The sequence below is a fragment of the Ascidia mentula genome, chromosome 9 (genome assembly GCF_947561715.1).
Source record: "Ascidia mentula chromosome 9, kaAscMent1.1, whole genome shotgun sequence".
NCBI classification, from domain to species: domain Eukaryota; kingdom Metazoa; phylum Chordata; class Ascidiacea; order Phlebobranchia; family Ascidiidae; genus Ascidia; species Ascidia mentula.
The window spans coordinates 7,677,553-7,700,485 of record NC_138574.1 but is presented as its reverse complement, the minus strand read 5'-3'; the positions used below and the strand labels follow the sequence as shown (position 1 = coordinate 7,700,485).

Sequence of the window (22,933 nt, the reverse complement as noted above, 5' to 3'; positions counted from 1 at the left end):
CTGGTGTATCGGATACCAAATACCAAATTTTTCCGATGTGGTTCATCGGTAACCTTCCAGCAACATGTGTGTTGGACTGCACAAAATTAATTTAACCTGTATGGGACAATTTTTCGCCTACGAAATACTTACTTTTAACTATATGAAAGTACATTCTATTTGCTATCAAAAATTGAAATCTAATAAACTCGTAACAGCTTACAGAACCAAAACTTATACAATAGCGTATTTTGTTGAATTAAAAACGCCAGGAAAAGCATTAGCATTGGGCCTCAGTATTTAGAAGATATGATTTTGTTAATTACCAATCATATATCAACGCAATGTTTGTATTTTTTAAATCAATACATTGCCAATTTCAAAAAAAAAATTTGAATAACATTTCATTGAACTAAAAAGATTTAGGCCTAGTTTTGTCCTCTCTACATCAGTCTTTTTAAACCAGTTTGTCCTTTGAAATCACTAATTAAGTTTATTATAGCCAAACCTAATGATTTAGCCTCATCGTTCCTCTATGAAGAAAACTGGTTAAAAACCAATGTACTAAACCAATGGGAAGGTGTGTTTTCCTTGCTTTAAAAAATGGGTGAGGCCACATGTTTTCCACAGTTGTAATCAAAGTTCAATTGAAGAGTAAAAATAACTATGAATGCCAGTTGCCCCTCGTTACTATTTGTTAATGCCACTTTTTAGAACTATGTACAACACGAAAAAAGGAGATAAAAATATATTCAATATTCCAAAGTATTAAACTTTATTTACTAGGTTAATTGAATACGCAAAACTATGGCGTAACGTATCTTTTAAAACTTATTGTTTGTTGTGAAAACAGACAATGTAGTTGCTCACTTTTATCCACAGCTAGATTCGTCAACAATAACAATACCAAACTTATTTATATGAATATAGCTCAGAATCTAAGCGATGGCAAACATTGAATCGACCTTAATGAGGCAAGATATCGATCCAGATCAACTGCTGTTGGAAAGGTTAGGTTCGCCCAAGCCCATCGCAGCTGCCAGCACTTTGGTAAATATGGACTCATTTAATTTGTTCGTCACACATTCCATTCCCGAAATATCACTCAAGAAGACTTATACCATAATTTACTCTCATAAAGTTTCTTACAGTAAGCGGAGATAGTGCAGTGCTAGAAAATCAGGTGTTCAATACAAAAATGTTACGTAAAGGACGTCACAAACAGGGCACGCAACAAATCAAAAATTTTGTGTCGGAGTGTAAAACACGAATATCTGAAAAAAGAAGGGCTAAAATGCAACTAGGCCCGAATGTAAAGTACAGGTAGTTATGTCTGCAAATACGCCGACTGTAAAACTTGCAATATTCAGAAGTCCCTGTCCCAACCGGACAACTCTTTTTCGACCAATTCATCCTCCCTTTCGAATCGATCGAAATTACGTAAGTCTGAAGTGTCGTTTATTTCAGGTAGGTAGGGGGCTTTCAGCGAACCGCTCCGCAATCCTTCCCAATAAAATCCCTGAAAAGATAGACCTTTACTTACGATGTATATATAATGAACTCTAATACAAAATTATACAGTCTAGTAAGGACTCAGTCCCACTTTTGCGAAGCAACACCGGATTTAAATTTGTTTCGTCTTTCTTTTTTAAGTAACTTTTATGGTAGTGCGTTTTATGTAAGTTTCAAACAAACGTGGTGCTATTCTCGAAGAGTTTTGGGGCATTTATTTGGGAATTACTTCCCCAACTAAACCATGTGCAAATAAGCTGATAAATATTTTTTGAAAAATAATATTCTCCAGATTAATGCTTACTGCAAACCAACGATGGTTTCTTATTTCTTTAACGCCCTCTTTTAAGTTTCCAATTCTTTCAGCGGGATTTTCTCGGCAGAGTCGTCGAACAAGGTTTTGTGCAGCCTTCTTTATTTTCACCTGTAGTTTTAAAATCAATGGCCACTTGGAGTTATTGATTTACAAGTGATTGTCTTAGACGACCAAGAACACGAACCTAAACCAATTACATCACATAGATTAACTTAAATCGATATGCAGGGTGACTCACTGGCCATTCTATGGCGTCGATGCCACGAAGAGCCATTCGGTAAGTTTTCATGGCATCCGATGAATTAAACGGGGGATTGCCAGTCAGCATTTCAAATATCAAAATACCCAAAGCCCAGTAGTCCACTGCAATGTCATGCCCCTGGTAATAAAATGTGTTTGAGCGTAAAAACGTGATTTCTCATTGCCTGGGCATATATGAGGAGGTTACCTTGTTCAATATAACCTCCGGTGCGACGTATTCCGGTGTGCCACAGAATGTCCAAGCTTTTTCTCCATGGTTAATGCTCTTTGCAAATCCAAAATCAACGATCTTTACATAACCTTTCTTGTCAAGCAACAGGTTCTCGGGCTGAAAATTTACGATATTTAAGCAACAAGCATAGCATCTTTAATTATAGACCTATTTTTTACTATTGATGAAATTAATCAATGCATTGAAAGTTTTACATAATAATGTACTCATACTTTTAAGTCGCGATAAACAATCCCTCGTAGATGTAAATATTCGATAGCTTCAACAACACATGCCGTGTAGAACCTTGTACGAGAATCATCAAAATAACCATCGTCGCGAAGTTTTGTCCAAAGTTCTCCTCCCAAACATGCTTCCATTAACATATAGACATACCTGGTAATAAATAAATACGTGATGAAGTCTGTTGCATAATAGCCGAAACGTCGAGAAACGTTAATACACTAAAGTTTGCCAGAAGAGCAGTATTAAGCAATAAAATATGCCTGGCAGCATCAGTAACAATTTATTTAAATAAATACGTGTTATAAGAAGGCATACACCATCAACAAGCCAGTGTTTCCACAAAAACACAAATAATGAAAGAGGACGTACTTATCATTCCTAAAGGTCTTGAAGAGTTGGACGATGAATGGACAGTTTGAATCCTTCATAATTCGCTTTTCGCTGTATATGTGCTCTTCCTGTTTTGTTTCCACAATGTGAACCTATGGGTGTATTTCAAAAGACGATTATCGGCCACTGTCACTTTGAATTAATAAAAAATAAAATACGTTTTAACCTTTTTCATGCACTTCAGCGCGAAACTTTGCTCTGGTTGGCTACGGAGTCGAACAAGCTCAACTCTTCCAAATCCACCAACACCGAGAACGCCAACAAACTCAAAATCTTTGAGGCTCCAACATTCCGAGGTTGCAGACAATTTCTTAGGTGGTAAATCTAAGTAAGTGCTCGAAGGACGAGCTGTTCGTTGTGGTTCAACGGATAGCCGGAATCTACCGGACGACGTAGAGGACTTGTGGCTCTCCTTAGTCAATTTTGTTGACTTGGCAGGAGCGTCCCAATCCTTATCGGCAAGATTTCCAATTAGCAGAAGGAATGGTTTCTTTTCAAGTGTCATGCATCTCACTATCGTACTTTTTGCAATGACATTGGCACCGCGGAGCCCACCGTCACTGAATAAAGCTTTTTCCCCAAAGTAATCACCCCTTTTTAAAGTGCGAATATATTTTTCCCTAGGGGTTGGATCTTCGATACTATCCGTGTACTCCTGACCCAGTACTGTCACATCAACCTCACCGTTGATAATAATGTAAAATGTGTCGCCAGTTTCGCCCTGTCGGATGATGTAATCGCCTTTTCGGTAAGTATCTTCCTCAAGCGTATCTGCAATTTTTCCAAGTTTGCGTGGGCCAATTTGCTTCAGCAATGGAACTTTTCTCAATGTCTGTAAAGCAATAAATCTATAAAAGGAAGCAAACAGAGTCGTTTTAAGTCTTCAGATTAAATCAACGTTGCCAGAAAAGAAACACGATCGCCAAACAAATAACACCATCAAATAAATCCAAACATGTACACGATGAAATACGCAAATGGTGACGAAACAAGACAAATAGCGATGAGGAAGTGTGTTAGTTTAAAGCGACAGTATCCTCGCGCTATGCTGTATGCGTATACTGAGACAATTTAAAATCTTCATGCAATTAAAGGGAAAAGCGACACGCTATGTATTTGACCCAGTAATTTATAATTTATGCTTTTTCCGCTAAGTTTATCAAACATTTGCAAAAGGCATGCAATCTACGTTTCCACAACCGTTTTTTTTTGTTAAATTTCACCGGATTTTGAAAAGGAAAGCCAAAGTTTAACAGCATCCTATGCTTAACGTCTTTCCTTTTCAAAGTTATCAACTCCACTTTTTGTGCATTCACCGGATTTAATATCATAATTGTTGTCAGATTACAACGTTGTTTAATAACCATGAACATCGTAAGTTGTCTATTACGCACGTTTAACACAACACGGATAATTTTGCGCGAAAACGATTGTGTGACTTACATCGGTAATTTCTGTGCGTTTGTCGTTGCTCGTCTTCATCATTATATTCTGATACACATTCCTTTCCAGCATCCATATTTTGGTTGGAGTTGTTGCCGTTACAGTTGCTGTGCGTTTACAGTTGTACAAAATAGCAAGTTCACCAAACACCGAACCAGCTTCAATGCTGGTCAAATACGTGCTTCCCTGAGTCAAACAGAAAGCCATTAATTGTTTTTATTAGAAAGGGCGCTTGGTTATACAGAACGCACTATTTTTTAGATAGTAAATCTGCGTTTCAATTCGTTTAAAACCACAAAAATATACATATGATACTTTCTTAAAAAGTGCGAAAAGGTATGCATGGAATAAATGTTACGACACAGTCCTAAAAAATGTGTGTGCTGTCTTGTCCACGCCGTTTGTTTACTTGCGCAATACCAGGTGAGCGTAATGTTTGTTCAACACTTTGCGTTTCTTGGAAACGTCTAAAGTTTTCACCATCGCCTTTCAGTTACCTGAGTCACGTCCAGCTTTCCAGATTCGAGAATATACAGGCGATCGCCATTTGTCCCTTCCTTGATAAAAATGTCGTTTTGCGGTAAGCTTCTTTGCATGTAGTCGATCATTTCGTCAAGTTGGTCTTCATTTAGATGTTTCAAGAAATCGTTGTTTAAAAACGCCTAAATTGCATCCATAGTGAATATAAAGAACATAGTGTTGTGCTGGTTCCATGACTGAGAATGCTGTGTTTACCTCCTTCAGAAATTTTCTTTGTTCTGTTGTTTTTTCATGTTTTTTTAGATCAACTTTGGTTTCAACTCTGGTGCCGGGGACGGCTTGTCTTCGGTCTTTTACTACTGCCGGTGTATTCTGATAAGAGCACATTTGCAAAATACAGTGTTGTGTGACAGGCATGCCCTATATATACACTTTTTAATAGCTTACGTTTTTAGATCGGATCGATTCCAGAATCTCTTTAAGTTTCAAAATTTCTTCGTCTTTTTCTTGCAATTGTATGTTTACATCTGATGCCTAAAAACACACAAGCAATGTTTTATTCTTTAAAATTATGCTTGCTTTGTTAAATCAGAAGCAATGCAAAACTGGGTTAAATTTTTTGTCAAACGTACCTTTTGAAACTTAAATCTGTTGATTTCTTCAATTAATCCTCTAATTTCTTCATCTTTTTGTTGAAGTTGATTGTAATATGTTTTCTCCTTCAACTATAATTATTCGGTGTTTGAGGTTATAAAAGGAAAAGCGCGACCCATACAACACGAGCATGTTTTGCAAAAAAAGTTAATGATAAATTGTTTAAGACCAGTGATTTGGTCGGATTTGCAGTGCCAACTGTCAACTAATGCAAAATGGAGATGCCTTAAAAAGTAAAATATATGAACAACATGCAATGTTCAAAGAAGTGATCTTGACGTGAACAATATTTTATTGGTTGTTAACTGTGCAAATTTTTCACGCAGGACTTGGTGTTTCAGATGCATGAAAAAATTGCATAAAATTAAAAAGATTTAGAGTAGTGTATTCAACAGTTACGTCATAAAACCAGACTTTTATCTTGAATTGTTGTTTAACAGAGATGCCACTGACCAAATAGTGCACTGATCCCTATTTTTAATTATTTTGTTCACTTCATAACGATTTTTGTTATACTTGCTGTCATGAACAAACATATCGATATCTGGTGGAAAATCAAAAGAGTTTTTAAGAAGCACTAATTATATCCAACGAAAAGAGCATGTGGTGCGTTTGAATTACTGCAACATGGTATGTGAATAGATTAAAAGCATGGACAATGTGCAGTATGAAAACTTTTGTGCATTCACTACCAGGCCCCACCTCCAGGGAATACTTTACTTGTCCTAGTTCTTTTTCACGTAGAGTTGCCACATTTTTCAAGGACTAAATATTGCAAATATTTGTGTGCCTATATAGGCACTTGTGCAAAAAATACATTCACAAGAAAGAAAATTACCAAGAGATCTTGCTTTGAGTTATTTGCTATTCCTTGCAGATGATCCACCTTTTTACGCAAATCTTCGATCAAGTCATCACGTTCCAAATTCGAGGTGGCCACCGCGGTGTTGGTTGATACATACGTACCATTTTGACTCTGCAAGTTGTTACTTCCCCTGGCCTTTTTAAAAGGCCAACATGGACAAGGCATTACTATACTGCGCCTCTAAAGTGCAATTATGTCTAACACAACAGATATCATTGAACAATATTCAGGAAACTACAATAAATGATCAAAACATATAGTTTACTATTTATACATACTTTATTATTTTGGTGCTAGTTACTTATTATAGAAGCCTGCTGAGTAGGATGGACTCATTCTTAATTTGGCGCGAAAGATTCGAGGATTAACACAAAAAGGCCGTTGTTAATCTTACCGCAGAACTGACTTAAAATCGATAGGATAAATAATTTACGCCAGGTATTATTTTAGACTACTCAAACAACTTTTCTTGGCACATACATATTTGTCTGCACAAGTAGAATGAACAAGTACAATACTGTATGCCTTACACAAAACTGCAAAGTATTAATTAGACAAAGGCCGGTGATTAATCAAATATCTGATAAAAGCTGAAATATTACAGTTTCCGAAATGATGTCCGTTGCATTGTAAAAGTACAATGATACAATGTTTACTGTGCAACCACTTATAGGATCTGGTTAATAAGTCACTACCGCGTATGTACCCAACTAGTTACAGGTATTTGATCAGTATCATCGCCAAGCACAGTGGCTACATGTTCTTCATTGTTCTAAAAAATCGCTTCCATAACAAGGAACAAGAGAATGTTCGCATTATTCTGTCAACTAAAAAAACTACTGGGGTCGTATTTGACAAACTGCAGCACACCTGCATTATACTTAATTGATATATTCCAGACCTTCAACTGTCTAAATCAAAGCTCTTCATCGAAAACTTGATAAAATGTTGGAATTTTACTCCCTTCAACAGACATAACGCGTGTGCGCGTTTCTTGTCACACAAAAGGTCTGCTGGTTATTGTAGGTGATATCAGCTGTCTTCACAACCAGTTGGTCAACTGACATTTCACACAATTGGCATCACATTTGAGTTTTGCTGATACGCCCAAATACATTATTGTCAGAGAAATGATTGGTTTAGCTCTGACCAGCGAAAATCTGTCTTATTCGTCTGACCCAAAAATGGACGCATCTCATATAGTTCTTCACTTGCAATTAGATGGACGTTTAAGGTCCAAATGTATAGAAACATACTTCCTTGCGGCCTGACAGGCCAATGTGTACCTTTCAGACGACTAATGAGGCACAGAATTTAATGATCAGCAGGGGCCACCTGCTGACCGACAAAAATGTTGAAATTGGTTCGTTTGGACAATCGATTGTTTTTTTTCTATACTTTTTTCCGAGGCAATATAAACGAAAGTAGTCTATCAAAGTGTTTGATTCTAACTTCTTAAGTATATACACCATCATTGTAACTCTTGTCATTTGTGGTTTACTGTTTACTGTCGCTTACTTGTTGACTGAAGTTGACACCATAAACGCATCAGGCACATTTAAGTAACAAAGCGCCAAAACTATTCCTCATGTACGGACAGTGTTATTGCTGCTAGTTGCTAGCACAATCGTTTTAACCATATCGTTGGCCGTCAGTTGCCACGAACGGGTCAATACTGTCGCTAACGGTAGCCATTACCACACAGGGAATGTTTGATTTCCCAAGAGATTTTGAGCATCGCCTTTTTGCATCCCTTTATTGTTAGTTTTGCACCTCATATAGTATTATTTATTCACACTATTATTTATTTATTTATTTAATGTTTTCTGTAAAATATATAGAATACAGAATTCTCATTGTCAGGACATGTTATATCACAAAATAGATATTTATGTAGTAACCAGGGCATTTGTTACGAAACACGTCATTTTTTATGTACATAATAGGAATTTCTCTGATAGCTTTTTATTACAAATGGGTGGAGTACTAGTTGTACAGTGCATAGCATAGGCACACTGCGACAGTTTAGAATAAAAATGTTGAAATATGTCAACTTGCAGTTTTTACCAATTAGGCTATAATGCCATAACGTTATTTGTCCCTTTGCTTTATTTGACGGTGGACAAATGTTTTTGGGCACCTCGGCTGTCTACTTGCATGAACATGCGTGTTATTTTGTTCCAGCAGTATAGGCTATATGAACGATAGGAAATATAAAATGAATAAAAGAGTTGGTACATGCGTTGCATCGACTATTAAGATTGGTAAATATTTGTTTTTTACCATGTAGTACACTGCACACTTTTTCTACAGCACACTGTAAAGCAAAAAAATGGAGCAAAATGTTGATTTTCTTTTACCGTATGACGGAAAATAAGACACAAATAAGCAAAAATGTATTTTTTTGTGCTGGAGTGACACTGTTCGTAATGTTATACTGATTTAATTGTTGGCATTTATTGAATATGTGTTGCAGAAGGAAAAGTTTTTCAGGCGGTGGATATGCCTTCATTTTCGCTTGTCACAGTTGCCAAGGGTATTGCCTCAGCAGTTCCATTTTTAGGGCCAATATCAGCTGGGATTTGTTGCTGTGTGCTACCACCTTTTGTTTTCTTTTTGGCTCTTTCTCTGCGTGTCTGGCAGGAAGGTAATTTTATATAAGTAGAAAAAGGATGCAAAGTGGAATAAAAATAATTTCTCACCAGCCAACACATTCCGACTAATATCGCTGCACCAAACAAACAGCAAATCACTACGACAGGAACAATGAAGTCGGAAGACGTTGCGTGACCCTCGCCGTCGAGAATCTTTTTCCTTTCAATATCCAACACTAAAAAGTTATCACATTTCTTTGTAAACGAAATTTAACAAAGTATTGGTGAAGTTGACACTTTGCTCACGTTTTTTAATATTTGGGCAATATGGTATAAACTCCGATGTCATTGCTGGGTCTTCAAAGTTTTGATCCACCAGAGTTGTGCCACTTGCTATTAGTATACTATTTTGACAATCGTGTGTTTCTTTGTATAACCTACAAATTCAAAATGGTTTATTAACTTTCTCCAATAACCTTTGACTATTGTAGTCAAGTATTTTTATGTTTAAAGTTTGTGTTTTTTTTGTGTTTTCTTACAACCCGATACTTACAGACACAAAGCGGAACTTGCAATGTTGCGGCGAAATTCATCATAAAATGGGTTTTCGCATTTCTTCACGGTTGCCAGTGAAATGTTGTACTTGGATGTAGACTTTTGGGTATAGTTTAGGACGTTTCTGATGGATCTAAGTCCACCATAGTCACAGTATGTGTCTTTGTTACCGAAGCGTGTTTCCTCGGTTTCCTTGTACAACTATTGAATTACACTTGAATTGAACACAAAAAATTCATCTACCATCAAATAAGGTCAAAACAAGTCAACTTTAAAAGAAAATCATGAAATGAAATTAATATTAAACTTTTATAGCAATGTACAACAATTTTAGTGTTAATTAAAGGCGTCAAACAAACACAGTGACTTAAACTTGTAGAGGGGTGGGGATATTTAAATGTGTAGTGCCTAAATACCTTTTGTTGTTAATCTTATTTTAAAGTGGAGCGTTGATTTTTTTCAAAGTCCAGTAATTTTAATTTTCGTATTTTCAATCTTACCGTTTTTTGTCTGTTTTGCTCTGGAAAGCATATTTCGAAATCTGCATCCAACTGTTTCTTTCCCGATTCGTATGCCTCTCTAGTAAACATACTTTTGAAGCGACTGGTATCTAAACGGTAAGTTCGTAACAACAATTTATTTACTCGCAAGAAGAACCAGATTGCATTTGGGAAATGATTTTAACTTGACTCGCTTTTAGCAGATAAGCAACTTCCAAGGTATCACAGTCCTTGCTTCTTTCGCTTTGAACTCCTAAAGGAAATAAAAATGTTTTCGTAAAATTGGAGAAACCATATTTGTTGTGACATCAAACCTACCTAAAACAGAACACAGTAAAATACAGACCCACGGAAGCAAAGATAACATTTTCCTGATATTTCTCAAGAGAATATATTTCACTTTGAAACGAATTCTTTCAAAATACAAAGCTTACAATCTGCAACAAACCCAAGTAGTTTTCATTGGCTGCTTCCCAACTCATAATATTACGTGTATTAATTTAGAGCTAATTTTGACTGGGCGCCAGTCCCTTCGCCATATTGATATTTAAAGTACATGGTTCATTTATGACGGTATAAGCAATGACCGACAACTGAAAAGAATTCAGGTAATCAACACTGAAAGTTATAACTTAATCTTTACGCTCCGATTTTCATATCACAAATATTTAGATGTTGTTTATTACTTCCTCCATTTCTGTCTTTTCCAGAAGCCACAGTAAGCGAACTGTATGAACAGTTTTTCTCCAAACGCAGCCACCTATAACAGCGCCTTTTCAAGCGCATCAAGTTGCTTTTATTGTGCGTTTCTTCTTCAGTTCACACAAAGCCAGTTGGGGTGGCACGATACAAAGCCTTCCCGCTTACACGATACGGTGACTGTGGTTCTCGATCCATAGTTTCTCTCTAGACAGAGTGACCTGTTTTGAAGCACTTCAAATGTTTACAGCTCAATAATGCCATACAAAATAAAGTTTGAATGATTTCCTTATTTGACTTCATGATACCTTATTACGTTTTCTTCTGCTATCTATTACGAACAGTACAGTATGTAAACTCAAAAATCAACTCTAAAAATACATTTTTACATTTGAACACTAAAAAAATCAAGCAGATTTATTGTGCAACATCTTTAAATATACTCGCAGAAGTGTAATAGAAATTTTCTTACTAGTTGATTTGAAATGTTTTATTCTCTATCACACAACATTTCAACATAATTTGAAATAATAAAAACTAAATTGTGCACATAATTAAATGTTCAAAAACGGAAACCTTTGACGTTATAAACAGCGTTTCATAAAAATAACAATGTGCAAACAATAGAATACTAATTGGCTTGAATTGCAGTTGCATGAACGTCATCCAGGACGCTTCTGAAAGTTTCCACCGAAACTTCACCTCGACCTCTCGGGTCACGTGTTTTTGCGAGCTTCCACGCTTCATTAAACAACTCGGGCGTCATTTCCACTCCGACATTGTTAAAAATCCTCTTGATCTGCAAATTCAAAATACAATCAAATTAATTTTGTTGTAGCATTACAGGTGGTTTGGTTTCGATAGTCCTGGCATAATGCTCGACGACAATTTAAAGACAAAGATCACTTTTTTCGATAGAAAACTGGCACAGAGTTTGTACCTCATCTTGGGGCCGTGCGGCAAAAAAATCCGTTTCGTAAACTCCCTTCTGAGAATAAATGGAAGGATTCACCAAACCGAATGCTTCCGACTCGTCCCCGTAATTGACAGTGTCACTGACACGTCTGTAATAAAACTCAGCTTTACACCAACGTAAGTACTAAGATTTTTAATGCAAAACGCACCTTACTGCGTTTACTTATTTATATGAACACTGATACAATCGAAAGAAATTTTACCGGTTCCGCGGTGCAGCGACATCAGTACGTATGGTAGGTGTTCCGTATATTCTATATCCGTGGGTGGATACACCAGTTAAAGCTCCGATCAACGACGATGACGTCATGTGATGGGTAACTGCTTGATCAATCTGTTTCATCAAACTTGGCGTTTCAGGAGGCTTTCTACCTTCTAAAAGAACAAAATAATCTTATTTTGCATAAAAAACTTCGAAAGTGTCATAGAAATACCTAATTGTATAAGACCTGCATGCTATTTGTTATAATAAGACCTGCATGCTATTTGTTTGTATTTTAAAGACAGCTCACGTTAATGTACTATACATTAGCAAGCAGTATCTTCCCAGTGTTAAACGCAGCTGGGTAAAAACAAACTATAGTTATTAATACAACTAAGGTGATGTGCAGTTTGGATAGCCTTTGTGCGCGGGACAGTTTTAACAGCAGGAAATTGGCAAAATTTTCCAACCCTTTTACCCATAATGTTTTCGATTTGATTAATTGTACACAAATATTGGAAATACATATGTGAACAGGGGGGTACCTTTTTCTTCCACTGTAATAGGGAGTTTGTCTTTCCAGTTGAGAAAATTGGCAAATTTTACGTAATCAATTAGAGGAGACATCTGTGGTGCATTTTCATTGGTATTAGAGTCACAGCAGTACGACATCAAAAGTGTGAGCATTTCGTCTTCAATTGGAACGTTCAGTTGGAAACAAACGTCACGTAATTCTTGTCCGTCAATAAACCCATCCTTATTCTTTGTGAAAAAATAGTAATGGTTACTTTTCGGGCCGACATGCTATATGGATACAATTGCTTGAGTTCGCTTTTTAAAAAAGAATGTATACAAGCTTAGCCGTACGTGTACTTCGCCATTTCGTCAGGGACTTCATGTATGAGGGTGAATGGTTAAAAAACGTTCTGGGATTGTGTTGTATCAGGACTAAAAACGGGTTAAAATATTTTTCTGTGCGCATGAAGGTTGGCAAGCGAAGTTATTAACATTTAAACATCCTATAGGCACAGCTCACATACGGACATGCCTAGAAAAACGAAAATCAAATCACCTTGTCGTAGTGCGCGAAAGCCTGTGACAGACTGTCGAAATTGTGGTAGTTAGCTTTTTTAAGGTGCTGTCTTATTGCATGCAAAACACCACGTTCCCGATCCCGACCTCGGAGATAAGCGTCTGGTGAGCGACCATGAATCAAATCCCCAGCACCATATTCATCAGGGCGAAGCATCATTCCAAACGTGTGATCCGGTTCAACAATCAACGTATCTGCGATTCTGTCAATGATTGTAAATATAATTTATATTGTAAGATCGGTAGGTAAACCTAATTCTCAACGTGCACTTACGGATCATGCACTTTTCCCAACTGATGCTGTGTTTTCTCACAAAAGTTATCTGCTCGCTTTGACACAATTTTTGCACCCCTTGTACTGCAAAATTATTAACTTGTAAACTTGCCAAGTTGGATGTTACAACAATGAATGTTACGTGTTTAGGTCGTGAATCCACTTCAATGTTTTTGCAGTGCCCTTCCCACCATTATCATGTGGTGTTGGAATCCCATAAACAGAATCTTTTGTGAAATGACTCCAGTCATATCTAAACAGTAAAAGAAAGTGTACCTTAACACACATACAAGTAAAAGGTTTACTCTGAAAAACTTACTTCCGGTCATACATTTCTTCCACATTGTAGTCATTATGGCTTTTAACATACATATCATGCCCAATACTGCTTTCGTTGTCTACTTCAACACGACTTTTATCTGGATTTACCATCTCTCCTGCCGTTCCGCCTTTGGTGATTCATTTTAGTTGTCAAGCAATTTATGAAAATGTTTTGTATATTTAACACTTTGATTTCACTATTTAGCAGTAAAGCAGTAATTGTTACAGTAGCCAAATTAAAACAGAATTTGGAAGATATAACAATAATAATAGTAAGTAAAGGCATAATGTATCAAAAAATCATTTACATCTCTGAGTTGGCTTTCCAAAAGATGTGTTCAATCTGTTTATTGAAGAAGGTATAAAAGCACTGTTATCCCTTGACTTTCCCAGTGGCTTTTCCTTTCTACTTAAGTAAAGTGCTTCTTTCTTGTTCTCAAGTTTTGCTTTAAATATTGATTTAAACGGCGGGTTGACCAAATCTACAGCCTGTTTTAAAACAAAATTTCAATCATCTATATTCCCAGTTGGGTGCCCAATGGATTGACGTTGACCAACAGGTACCACAAAGTGGAAATCTCTGTGTCTGCTAGTTTAAAATCAAGTCCTGTGCCGCAATCACCAGCTCCACTGATGGGACCTTATGGGTTGAAACAGTGTACACTACTGTCTGCTACTCTTAATGACTATTATGGCTCTTTTGCATGTATAAAATTTCATTCATACTTCATGTTTAACAAGGAAACAAATCTTGCCTTAGTTGATCCAGCAGTACTGACACCGTGATAATATTTGGATGCATGATCTTCATCATGTGCCCGACCATGATGAATTCTTGGCATAGAAACAAGTGGTCGTCCAGCATCCGTATTGCAAAACTTTGCTACAATTTCAGGAACTGGTGGCTGCCAAAGTAAAAAAAGTAATATATAGGATAAAGGTATAGAAGAGAAATGCAATTAAGTAAATTTAAAAAAAGGAAAAACAACAAATAAATAACAATAAAACCTCAGGCCCTTGTCCATGAATGCATTCACTTGCAGAACCACCCTGATCAAAAAGCTTTCCTGCCGGTGGAATGCCAGGCGTTGAATCTTTATATTTACCAGTGTTACTTTGCATGTTCGTGGTTACAAACTGCAACAGAAGCAGTAAGGCACAATCCTGTGATTCATTAAAAAACAACCAGGGTTTCTCTGAGAAACCGAGCAATTGGAACCATGGTATGACGACCACTTGCGAACCAATAAAATGCAACAAGCTATAATGTTAGGTTATAATATGCAGAATTCTCGGCATCACAACATAAATAAAGATTTCGTGCTGAGGCTTCTGCAGTTGCTAGGTGATAACATAGAAAAGTATTGTTTTTTTCGAATATGATTTTTATATGTGTGGTTTGTGTTTAATTTCCTGAAAAGTGTTTTTTCTGAACATACAAAAAAATTTAAGCTTATTTTGATGTTTAAGGGCCTCAAACTCGAGTGATAATGAGTAGATCAAATAAAAGTGGTATTTTAGTACTCGTCATTGTCACGTTTAATTAGACGTTTAAAAATTCGCAATTTTTTTCGTATTACTATGACACCAATCCACCAAATTACCTTTTTATTGTGTTTTTTTAGGTATTACTTCGCGAAATGTTCCTAATAAACTTTTATAAGTCCATTTAATGCTTGTGTGCGACGTGCATTGGCAAGTTTTTTTTTGGAACGCTTTTTTAACCAAAAAATCCTGTGCACATTTCCACCACCAAATATCACTTCGTCACATCCGGATAAAGTGATTCCGGATTAGCCCAGTTCTGAGTTGCTGCATTTGCAAAATATCAAAGGGGCTGTAACGTTGCGGCCAACATAGGTAAGTGTCCAAGATCAGTAATCTGGTCAAAATCGGTTACCTAATCACGTGACTGCCTCCGCAAACAAGGATGGTACATATTTTCATCCAAGGGGGGGTAATTGTAATCATTTACCCTACACCTTGCACTGTGTCCACGATGGGTAACTTTGTTAAACGTTAGAGTACACGTTATACCTTCTTCTTGGGGACCCACGATGGTGCTGACTTGCTGCATGGTCTCAGTACACTTATTATTTATATATATTCCTAATCTTAAATATTCTTTTCCATGCATTTGGCCACTCTCTTTCGATAAAAAGTGAAGCACCTGAGCCATTTCGTGCACTGCGGTGTTGAAAAATTCATCTTCTGCACCGGTCGTGCCGGTAAATATTACAATAAAAAAAAAACGTTTTTTTACACCTTTTTTACCCGGCACACACTGGTTGAACTCTTCCACGGTCATACATCCTATGGCATCATTGGGTTCAGTTTGTTCCAGAAAATCTCCGAAAACTTCGTCACACCAAGAAGGAATCTCAATTCCCGAAAACGCGTGTATTTGGCACACAGACACAGACACGTTCACGTAAAGGAACACGAACACGGACACGAACAGGTACACGGTTTTCTGTGAAAACGTACACTATGACTCCAGTTAATCAATGTTAATAAAAAAATACCCTAACCGGAGTTTTGAGCCAGATCACACGAAATCAACTAACCAATCCGATTAATATTTCTTACACCAAATTATTTAACCTTATTCAAATAGAATAAAGGCAACTTTAGCTTCAGTAAAATAAAGACATTAAATACAGCACTCTACACGTGGCACCTTAACAACTCAGCTTGACCGAGCATGATTGAAAGAAAAAGTTTTTTTTGCCTCGTTACGTCACTTAAAAGGCAAAATTGGCAATGTGTTCAAATTCAATTACGTATACTGTCTGACGCAGAGCTATGCACGAGTGATTTCGAAATGTTACAACACTGAATAGAAATGCATAAATTTGTTGAGCGCCTCAGTGGTGTGCTGGTTTTGTTACCATCATGACTAATGGCATGTGACTGATGACTTTGTCCAAAATGGCGTATAAATCGGAAGAAAAATTCGCCATTTCAAAACTGCTAAATTTAACTAATGCCAAATATATAAGTCTGGAATTCCCGAATGTGCAAAAGCAATTTGGTTCAGGTGACTGTGGGGTGCACGCCATCGCGTTTGCGGTTGCTTTATGCTTTATTCGCAATCCAGAACATCTAAATTTTAACGAGCCATCGCTGTGAACGGATATAGAAAAAATGCTGCGCAAAAAAGAATTTGAGCCTCTTTTTAAGATGTGGAAGCTTATCGTAAACAGAAGAAGAAACAGCGAGACGGTTGCGATATATTGTAATTGCGGACTTGCGGAAAATAAGCAACAATATTTAATTGAGTGTAGTAAGTGTAAAGAATGGTTTCATCCAGAATGTTTAGAGCGCCCCATAACGGATGAAGCTAAAATCGAGGACGTACCTTGGTTTTGCGGAAAGTGTTAACACATCCAGCGGGATATTATAGTATAGGCTAAGTAATAGGATTGTCAATGTAACAAATGTTTAACATATATTTTAAGTATTTTGCAGGTTGGTCGCTGGGTTGTTGGCCTATTTGACTCAAACACCAATAAGTCATCTGTGTACCTCCTCGTGGTGCGACTGGAAGCAGTTTCGGCTGACCAAACACAGAGGCGAATTTGACAAAAATACTATTTGTCCAATTAAAGTAGGTTCTTGTTTCTTTAGAAGGCCAAATTTGATTTTATTCGATAGCAGGAGTGTTTAAGGTTGTTGGTTCAAAAGGATTTCGTCGGCATACGTCTGTGCAAGGTTTTATGGTCGAAATGTGTTCGATTCGCGTGCTGCTCTAAAACGTTCGAGGGCGCAAGGAGGTTATGGTTACTATTTGTCCAATTAAAGAAGGTTCTTGTTTCTATAGAAGGCCAAATTTAATTTTATTCGATAGCAGAAGTGTGTAAGATTGTTGGTCCAAAAGGATTTCATCGGCATACGTTTGTACAAGGGTTTATGGCCGAAATGTGTTCAAAACATAGGAAAATCAGGGGGGTATGGTTTTTGTTTTGCAAATTTGACAATGTTCTTGTTGTTTTAGAAGGTCAAATTTGGTGTTATTTGATAGAATGAAGACAAAAGAATATTTGTTTTAAAGGATTTTATCGGCAAACGTCGTTGCTCAGAGTTATATGCCATAATACGCATATGATATTCATAACCGATTATGAATATGCTTTTTTCATAATTTTGATATTGTTAGAAAGGTAAGCCTATGAACTTTAACGTGTAAAAAAATCATGCTGCTACCTCGTAGGGCGGCCGAGTAACCCGCGTTTTGTTAACTGGCGATTTTTTTCAAAATTGTTCAGTATTTCGGAAATATGGATTCGTCGGTAAACATTTTGTGGACACAGTGCAATGAAAAGCGTGACTACCCTAACGTTTACAAAATTACCTATTGTGGATACAGTGCAAGGTATAGGGTAAATGATTTCAATTACCCCCCTTGGATGAAAATATGTACCATCCTTGTCTGCCGCTGCAGTCACGTGTTTAGGTAACCAATTTTCACCAGATTACTGATCTTGGACACTTACCTATGTTGGCCGCAACGTTACAGCCCAATATGAACTCGTTCGAGCGCATCAGATTTCGCAAAAAACTTTGCCCAAGTGTCAACTGGCAATGACATGACAAGTGTGTGGTCGATAGTCAACACGATATGGCACGAGACGTACGTATTATACGACAAGATGGAATTGGGACGTTGCCTAAAAATAAAAAAATTTTTTTGCATGTGCAGCATATGGATTTTAAAATAAAAAAGGTTGCAAATTTGTACGATTTGAAGCAACGTTAAATTTCGTATCCTTTGTATGGAGAAAGTAGAACCATGCGTTTGGCAGACCTGGTGTAGCCTATGTCATACAGTTAGAAATATTTTCTATGTACTTACACCATCACAGTATACCATGTTTTTATGGTGGCTTTCCCATAATTTGCAATATGTTGTGATTATATGACCTTTTTCCTAAACTTAGAAAATATACCCGCACTGTTCAGTTCATATCATTAGCAATGTTGTTCAAACAACAATAAATCTTATGAATAGAGCGGTATCCTTTAACTTGGAGTGTATCGTAAATCATCAGAGAGATGGCTTTCCAATGTGATGCCAGTTGTTGTATCTTGACACCATTTCTGTGACAATAGTGTGTTGTTTAATGTTACACAGCAATCAAATTTCATGCCCTGGTGATGGTAGTGTTATGATTATGACTGTTTAGTAAAATTCATCAAATTATCTGGTGTGTACATATTTTGTAATTTTTTAAAATCCACAATATGAAGTTTGGATCAAATCTTCAGGCTCATCTAACACCTGAATGGCGCAGCCAATACATTGATTATGAGGTGAGTACTTGATTGTTTTATCTACTGCATGTGCAGAACTGCAATGTCATATATGTTTTCTTTTAATGTAGGTTTTAAAGACCATGCTATACGACTGCAAGGAAAACTTTCCTATTTCTAGTGGTATGTGCATTTTTACAGAGTTTATATAGCACAAGCTTGTTTACATGTATAAAAGCCCACTTAATTTATTGTTTAGATGTTTATTTTTACATTTAATAATAAGGTCAGAAAATGCTGTAGATACAAAACATTTTGAATGTTACGTATTACCTTGTTTAGTCTTCAAAAAAGTAATTTTCAGAAAGTAAAATTAATAAAAATACATTTATATGTTAAAGTACACCATTTTTAGCCACAAATGTACAAAATGATGAAATGGTCAAGCGACATGTTGCTCACTGGGAAGAACAATTTTTTGCCGAATCCGATATGCAACTTACCAAAGTTAACACATTTTTTGCAGGTTTGTGAACAATTAACAGCATATTAGAGATTTGGTAACTTTTTGTAGAATGCTTGGATAATATTTTTCATATCAACAGTGGTTTATATGTTTATAAACTAGTTTTTCCATGAACACAATAAAATATATTTAAAATTTTTGTTCAAAATCGATATCATTCTTAATTGGAATACTGTATGTACACAATCATGCTCAGAGAAACTTGCTGAAGCAACACGTCGATTTGCTCTGTTACAAAGTGAAGTCCAGGCACACAAGGAGTCTTTGACACAATCCACTCATTCTACTTTATCAACAACCACCAAGTTGCGAAGACGTGTTTCACAAGCAGTTGTCTTTCCTTTAACAAAGGTGCGATAACTTTTTGGTTCTTGAATTGATTGGCACTTATGCAAACCTTATTCCTAACAATTATAACACTATGTTTTTCTTAGCACTACTACTACGGGTGCACTATTGTGTCTGTGATTTAAGGCATTTTCAGTTTACAGTTGTATTTGTATTTGTACATTTGTCGAGTCAAGGACAAATGTGTTGACATAAAGATGAAATGTCAAATGCATAATTTATTGCTGCCTAGTTGTGCATGGTGGTTATGGTTTAAGTGTAAACTTATGCCCCTTTAGGAATTTATAGTACTGTACTGGTACCTTTAAACATTGTGATAGTTTGTGACATATAAAAACACAATGATTTTGTATGATATCCAAATATTATTTTCAACAGGAAAAAGTATCTGTGAAGACCATAAAAGACCTAAAGCTTGCCTTTACTGAATTTTATCTCAGTCTGATTTTGCTTCAAAATTATCAGGTTGATTGGTTGTGTAGTCAGCACCTGTCCTCTAATATTTTAAAAATATATAATCTTGTTTAGGAACTGAACTTTACAGGATTCCGTAAAATTTTGAAAAAACATGACAAAATGCTTGAAACTAAGAGTGGTGCAGACTGGCACAAAAATTATGTAGAGACTGCTCCATTTCATAAAGACAATTTGATTTCAGAATATATTCTAAAAACAGAGGTTGCCTATTTTTCAAACTGTTTTGTTTCAAAAATTAAACTCTCTATGTATTAGAATCTGTATATAAGTGAACTGGAAAATGGAGACAGGTCAAAAGCAATGAAAAGATTGAGAGTTCCTCCACTTACAGAAACGGTAATTATGCCGAGAAACAACCAAACTGTTTTGAAAAAATGATTTTATTCTAAACATGTTTGGAACATTTCCTTTCAAACTAATATATATTTGAAATTACAAGCATCGTCTACAGATAGTAAACAAATTATTGTGTCTGTTTGCTTATGTGTATAAATCCATGGTACAATGTCCCTTTAAACTTGTTTAATGCCAAGTTTTTTTCATGCAGAGAACTTATCCAAAAGGGACTGTTTTTCGAGTTGGTTTGTTTATGGGAATGTTTATTGTTATGGTTGTTGTGTTTGTCCTTGCTGCCATACTTCTCCCAATAAATGCAGATCCATGGCTTGTTGTAAGGTACAAACGTTTTTCATTCATAACACTTGAATTTTAAATTGTTTTTGGATAAGCACACACACATGTTATGTTTTTATACAGTCTTTATCGAGGTGGCTTTATTATTTTTTTGTTCATTGCATTCATGGGATTTAATACTTGGGGTTGGAGGTCAGCAGGAGTCAATCATGTTTTGATTTTTGAGATAGATCCAAGACAGCATTTGTCACATCAGCACTTGTTTGAAGTAAGTTAAAACTGTAAATATGTTTTTTTGAGACAATCATATCCCTTTGCAATGTTACAGGTCTCTGCCATGTTATCAATTATATGGAGTTTTAGTGTAATATCATTTGTATTTGGTAATTTACCAGCACTCAACAGCATTTTGCCAGTCTATCTCAATCCTGGTCTGGTGTATTCAGCTTATATTTTGTTTTTGCTCAATCCTTTTCCTGTTTTGTTTCACAAAGCTCGTTTTTGGCTTCTTCGTCGCTTGGTAAGTTGACATGGAAAAATATTGTTTCCTGGTTTTAAATCTCGTGTTTTGCAGTGGAGATTAGTAGCCTGTGGATTTTATCCCGTGGAATTTGCTGATTTCTGGCTGGCAGATCAGTTGAATAGTCTTGCAAGCTTGTTTGCAGATGCAGAGTTTATCATTTGCTTTTATGCCTTCGATTGCAATATTTGGACAGGAAAGACAGGTAACAACTAACAACTCAGATAGTTTATTAGGTTTGTTGAGATATATAAAAAAAAAATTTTTAGGAGAAAATTGTGGCACCTATGTGTATGGTATAAGAGCCATTGTATTGTGCTACCCAGCATACATTCGATTTATTCAGTGTTTGAGGCGTTTTTATGACAGTCGCAAATGGTTTCCTCATTTGGTGAATGCTGGAAAGTATTCAACAACTTTCTTTAAAGTCACCTTTTTTGCTTTGTACACATTACACAGTGGTAAGTGTGAACACAAAACATGTGTTATGCATAAAATTTTGTAATCAGCAATGTAGATTTGTGATTGAAAACTAATGATGTTATGTATATTGAATAGAACAAACAAATGAAAAACAGAGTGTATACTTCTTCTTGTGGTTGGCAAGTTTGTTTGTGAACAGCTGTTACACATTTGCTTGGGATATTAAAATGGACTGGGGATTTTTAGACAGTAATGCTGGAGAAAATAAATTTTTAAGGGAGGAAATTGTGTATCCATATAAGGTAACAACTTTTAACAGTGTGATATTCTTGGTTTACACACAACTTTCATTTTAGGCTTTGTACTATTTTGCAATTATTGAGGACTTCTTGATCAGATTTTCATGGATTGCAACAGTTATCATTAATCAAAGTCCCACTTCAACTATCACCAAGAACATTGTTTCCAACATTATAAAAGTACTAGAAGTGTTAAGGTTAGCATGGAACTACTTTTATTTATTAAGTGTTACATAAACCATTATGTATGCAGGAGATTCATATGGAACTTTTTTCGGCTGGAGAATGAGCACCTTAACAATTGTGGTGAATTCCGAGCAGTTCGTGACATCTCTATTGCACCTTTGCATGCAGATGACTTGGCATCATTGGAAAACATGATGGATGATTCAAGTGGTGCAGATTTTGTCTTGCTCAAAAAAAAGGTTGATTCCAACAGACTTTCTGTCTCTCAACCAAGAAAGCTTGCTGAACTTAAACGGTAGGCTAACATTTGTTGAAACTGGTGTAATAGAAAAAGTGATTGTTTTATAAATTGTAGTAAAAATGTTTTAAATTAAAGACTAATGAGAAGGGTGTGTTGCAGGAAAAATTCTTCAAGTGTTCTTCTTTATGTTGGGGAAACAAGTGTAGACTCTACAACTTCAAATGCCCATGCATAGTCACTGCACAAAGACTAGAATTTCAAAACACTTGCTTGACCATTGATATTAAATATTGTGTGGTTGGTGCTTGCCAGAAATGTTGATCTGAGTGTCAGTGTTGTGTAGCTAGTGTCAGTGTTGTGTAGCTTGTCCCTTACACTGTGCAGTAAAAAAACGTAATACGGTGCATTTATTTTTACCCGATGCTTGCAATATAAATTGCATGATAACCTTGTTGCTG

At 36.2% G+C, this 22,933-nt stretch overlaps 4 protein-coding genes across 4 annotated transcripts; 1 reads left to right on the top strand and 3 right to left on the bottom strand.

The window, feature by feature from the left end:
* Positions 1–1,345: 1,345 nt before the first annotated feature.
* On the bottom strand, positions 1,346–6,522 carry LOC145914411 (cGMP-dependent protein kinase 1-like). Its single transcript, XM_083002239.1, has 13 exons — positions 6,331–6,522; positions 5,471–5,563; positions 5,286–5,372; positions 5,094–5,210; positions 4,856–5,020; positions 4,359–4,544; positions 3,082–3,747; positions 2,895–3,007; positions 2,513–2,675; positions 2,256–2,396; positions 2,046–2,186; positions 1,796–1,915; positions 1,346–1,498 (listed from the first exon to the last, which is right to left on the bottom strand). Exons 1-13 carry the CDS (start codon positions 6,520–6,522, stop codon positions 1,346–1,348), a joined length of 2,337 nt encoding a protein of 778 aa, XP_082858365.1.
* Positions 6,523–8,148: 1,626 nt separating this feature from the next.
* On the bottom strand, positions 8,149–10,510 carry LOC145913082 (uncharacterized). The gene is made up of 7 exons (XM_083000615.1): positions 10,325–10,510; positions 10,151–10,259; positions 10,007–10,085; positions 9,505–9,707; positions 9,258–9,388; positions 9,060–9,187; positions 8,149–8,993 (listed from the first exon to the last, which is right to left on the bottom strand). Exons 1-7 carry the CDS (start codon positions 10,371–10,373, stop codon positions 8,847–8,849), a joined length of 846 nt encoding a protein of 281 aa, XP_082856741.1. The 5' UTR covers positions 10,374–10,510; the 3' UTR covers positions 8,149–8,846.
* Positions 10,511–10,915: 405 nt separating this feature from the next.
* Positions 10,916–14,865, bottom strand: LOC145913081 (EF-hand domain-containing family member B-like). The gene is made up of 11 exons (XM_083000614.1): positions 14,578–14,865; positions 14,325–14,474; positions 13,878–14,058; positions 13,568–13,697; positions 13,391–13,501; positions 13,249–13,332; positions 12,955–13,177; positions 12,428–12,644; positions 11,884–12,055; positions 11,646–11,769; positions 10,916–11,504 (listed from the first exon to the last, which is right to left on the bottom strand). The coding sequence occupies exons 1-11, from the start codon at positions 14,689–14,691 to the stop codon at positions 11,337–11,339; spliced, it is 1,674 nt and encodes a 557-aa protein (XP_082856740.1). The 5' UTR covers positions 14,692–14,865; the 3' UTR covers positions 10,916–11,336.
* Positions 14,866–18,170: 3,305 nt separating this feature from the next.
* Positions 18,171–22,908, top strand: LOC145914406 (solute carrier family 53 member 1-like). Its single transcript, XM_083002236.1, has 16 exons — positions 18,171–18,882; positions 18,954–19,005; positions 19,238–19,348; positions 19,545–19,699; positions 20,075–20,161; positions 20,225–20,374; positions 20,429–20,509; positions 20,721–20,848; positions 20,930–21,074; positions 21,135–21,326; positions 21,381–21,531; positions 21,596–21,787; positions 21,885–22,051; positions 22,106–22,245; positions 22,302–22,529; positions 22,635–22,908. Exons 1-16 carry the CDS (start codon positions 18,814–18,816, stop codon positions 22,708–22,710), a joined length of 2,124 nt encoding a protein of 707 aa, XP_082858362.1. The 5' UTR covers positions 18,171–18,813; the 3' UTR covers positions 22,711–22,908.
* Positions 22,909–22,933: the final 25 nt, after the last annotated feature.

Coding starts and splice junctions, on each gene's coding strand:
- LOC145913081 (XM_083000614.1), bottom strand. CDS start 14,691: ATGCAAAGTAACACTGGTAAATATAAAGATTCAACGCCTGGCATTCCA. Junction 13,333..13,390: donor TGGATTCACGACCTAAACAC/GTAACATTCATT, acceptor ATAATTTTGCAG/TACAAGGGGTGCAAAAATTG. Junction 11,505..11,645: donor CCGCACGGCCCCAAGATGAG/GTACAAACTCTG, acceptor TTGAATTTGCAG/ATCAAGAGGATTTTTAACAA.
- LOC145914411 (XM_083002239.1), bottom strand. CDS start 6,522: ATGCCTTGTCCATGTTGGCCTTTTAAAAAGGCCAGGGGAAGTAACAAC. Junction 4,545..4,855: donor GAAAGCTGGACGTGACTCAG/GTAACTGAAAGG, acceptor TGTTTGACTCAG/GGAAGCACGTATTTGACCAG. Junction 1,499..1,795: donor GAAACCATCGTTGGTTTGCA/GTAAGCATTAAT, acceptor CTATCTTTTCAG/GGATTTTATTGGGAAGGATT.
- LOC145913082 (XM_083000615.1), bottom strand. CDS start 10,373: ATGTTATCTTTGCTTCCGTGGGTCTGTATTTTACTGTGTTCTGTTTTA. Junction 9,389..9,504: donor GCAAGTTCCGCTTTGTGTCT/GTAAGTATCGGG, acceptor TTGAATTTGTAG/GTTATACAAAGAAACACACG. Junction 9,188..9,257: donor TTGCCCAAATATTAAAAAAC/GTGAGCAAAGTG, acceptor ATAACTTTTTAG/TGTTGGATATTGAAAGGAAA.
- LOC145914406 (XM_083002236.1), top strand. CDS start 18,814: ATGAAGTTTGGATCAAATCTTCAGGCTCATCTAACACCTGAATGGCGC. Junction 19,006..19,237: donor AAACTTTCCTATTTCTAGTG/GTATGTGCATTT, acceptor CACCATTTTTAG/CCACAAATGTACAAAATGAT. Junction 22,530..22,634: donor AAGCTTGCTGAACTTAAACG/GTAGGCTAACAT, acceptor GGTGTGTTGCAG/GAAAAATTCTTCAAGTGTTC.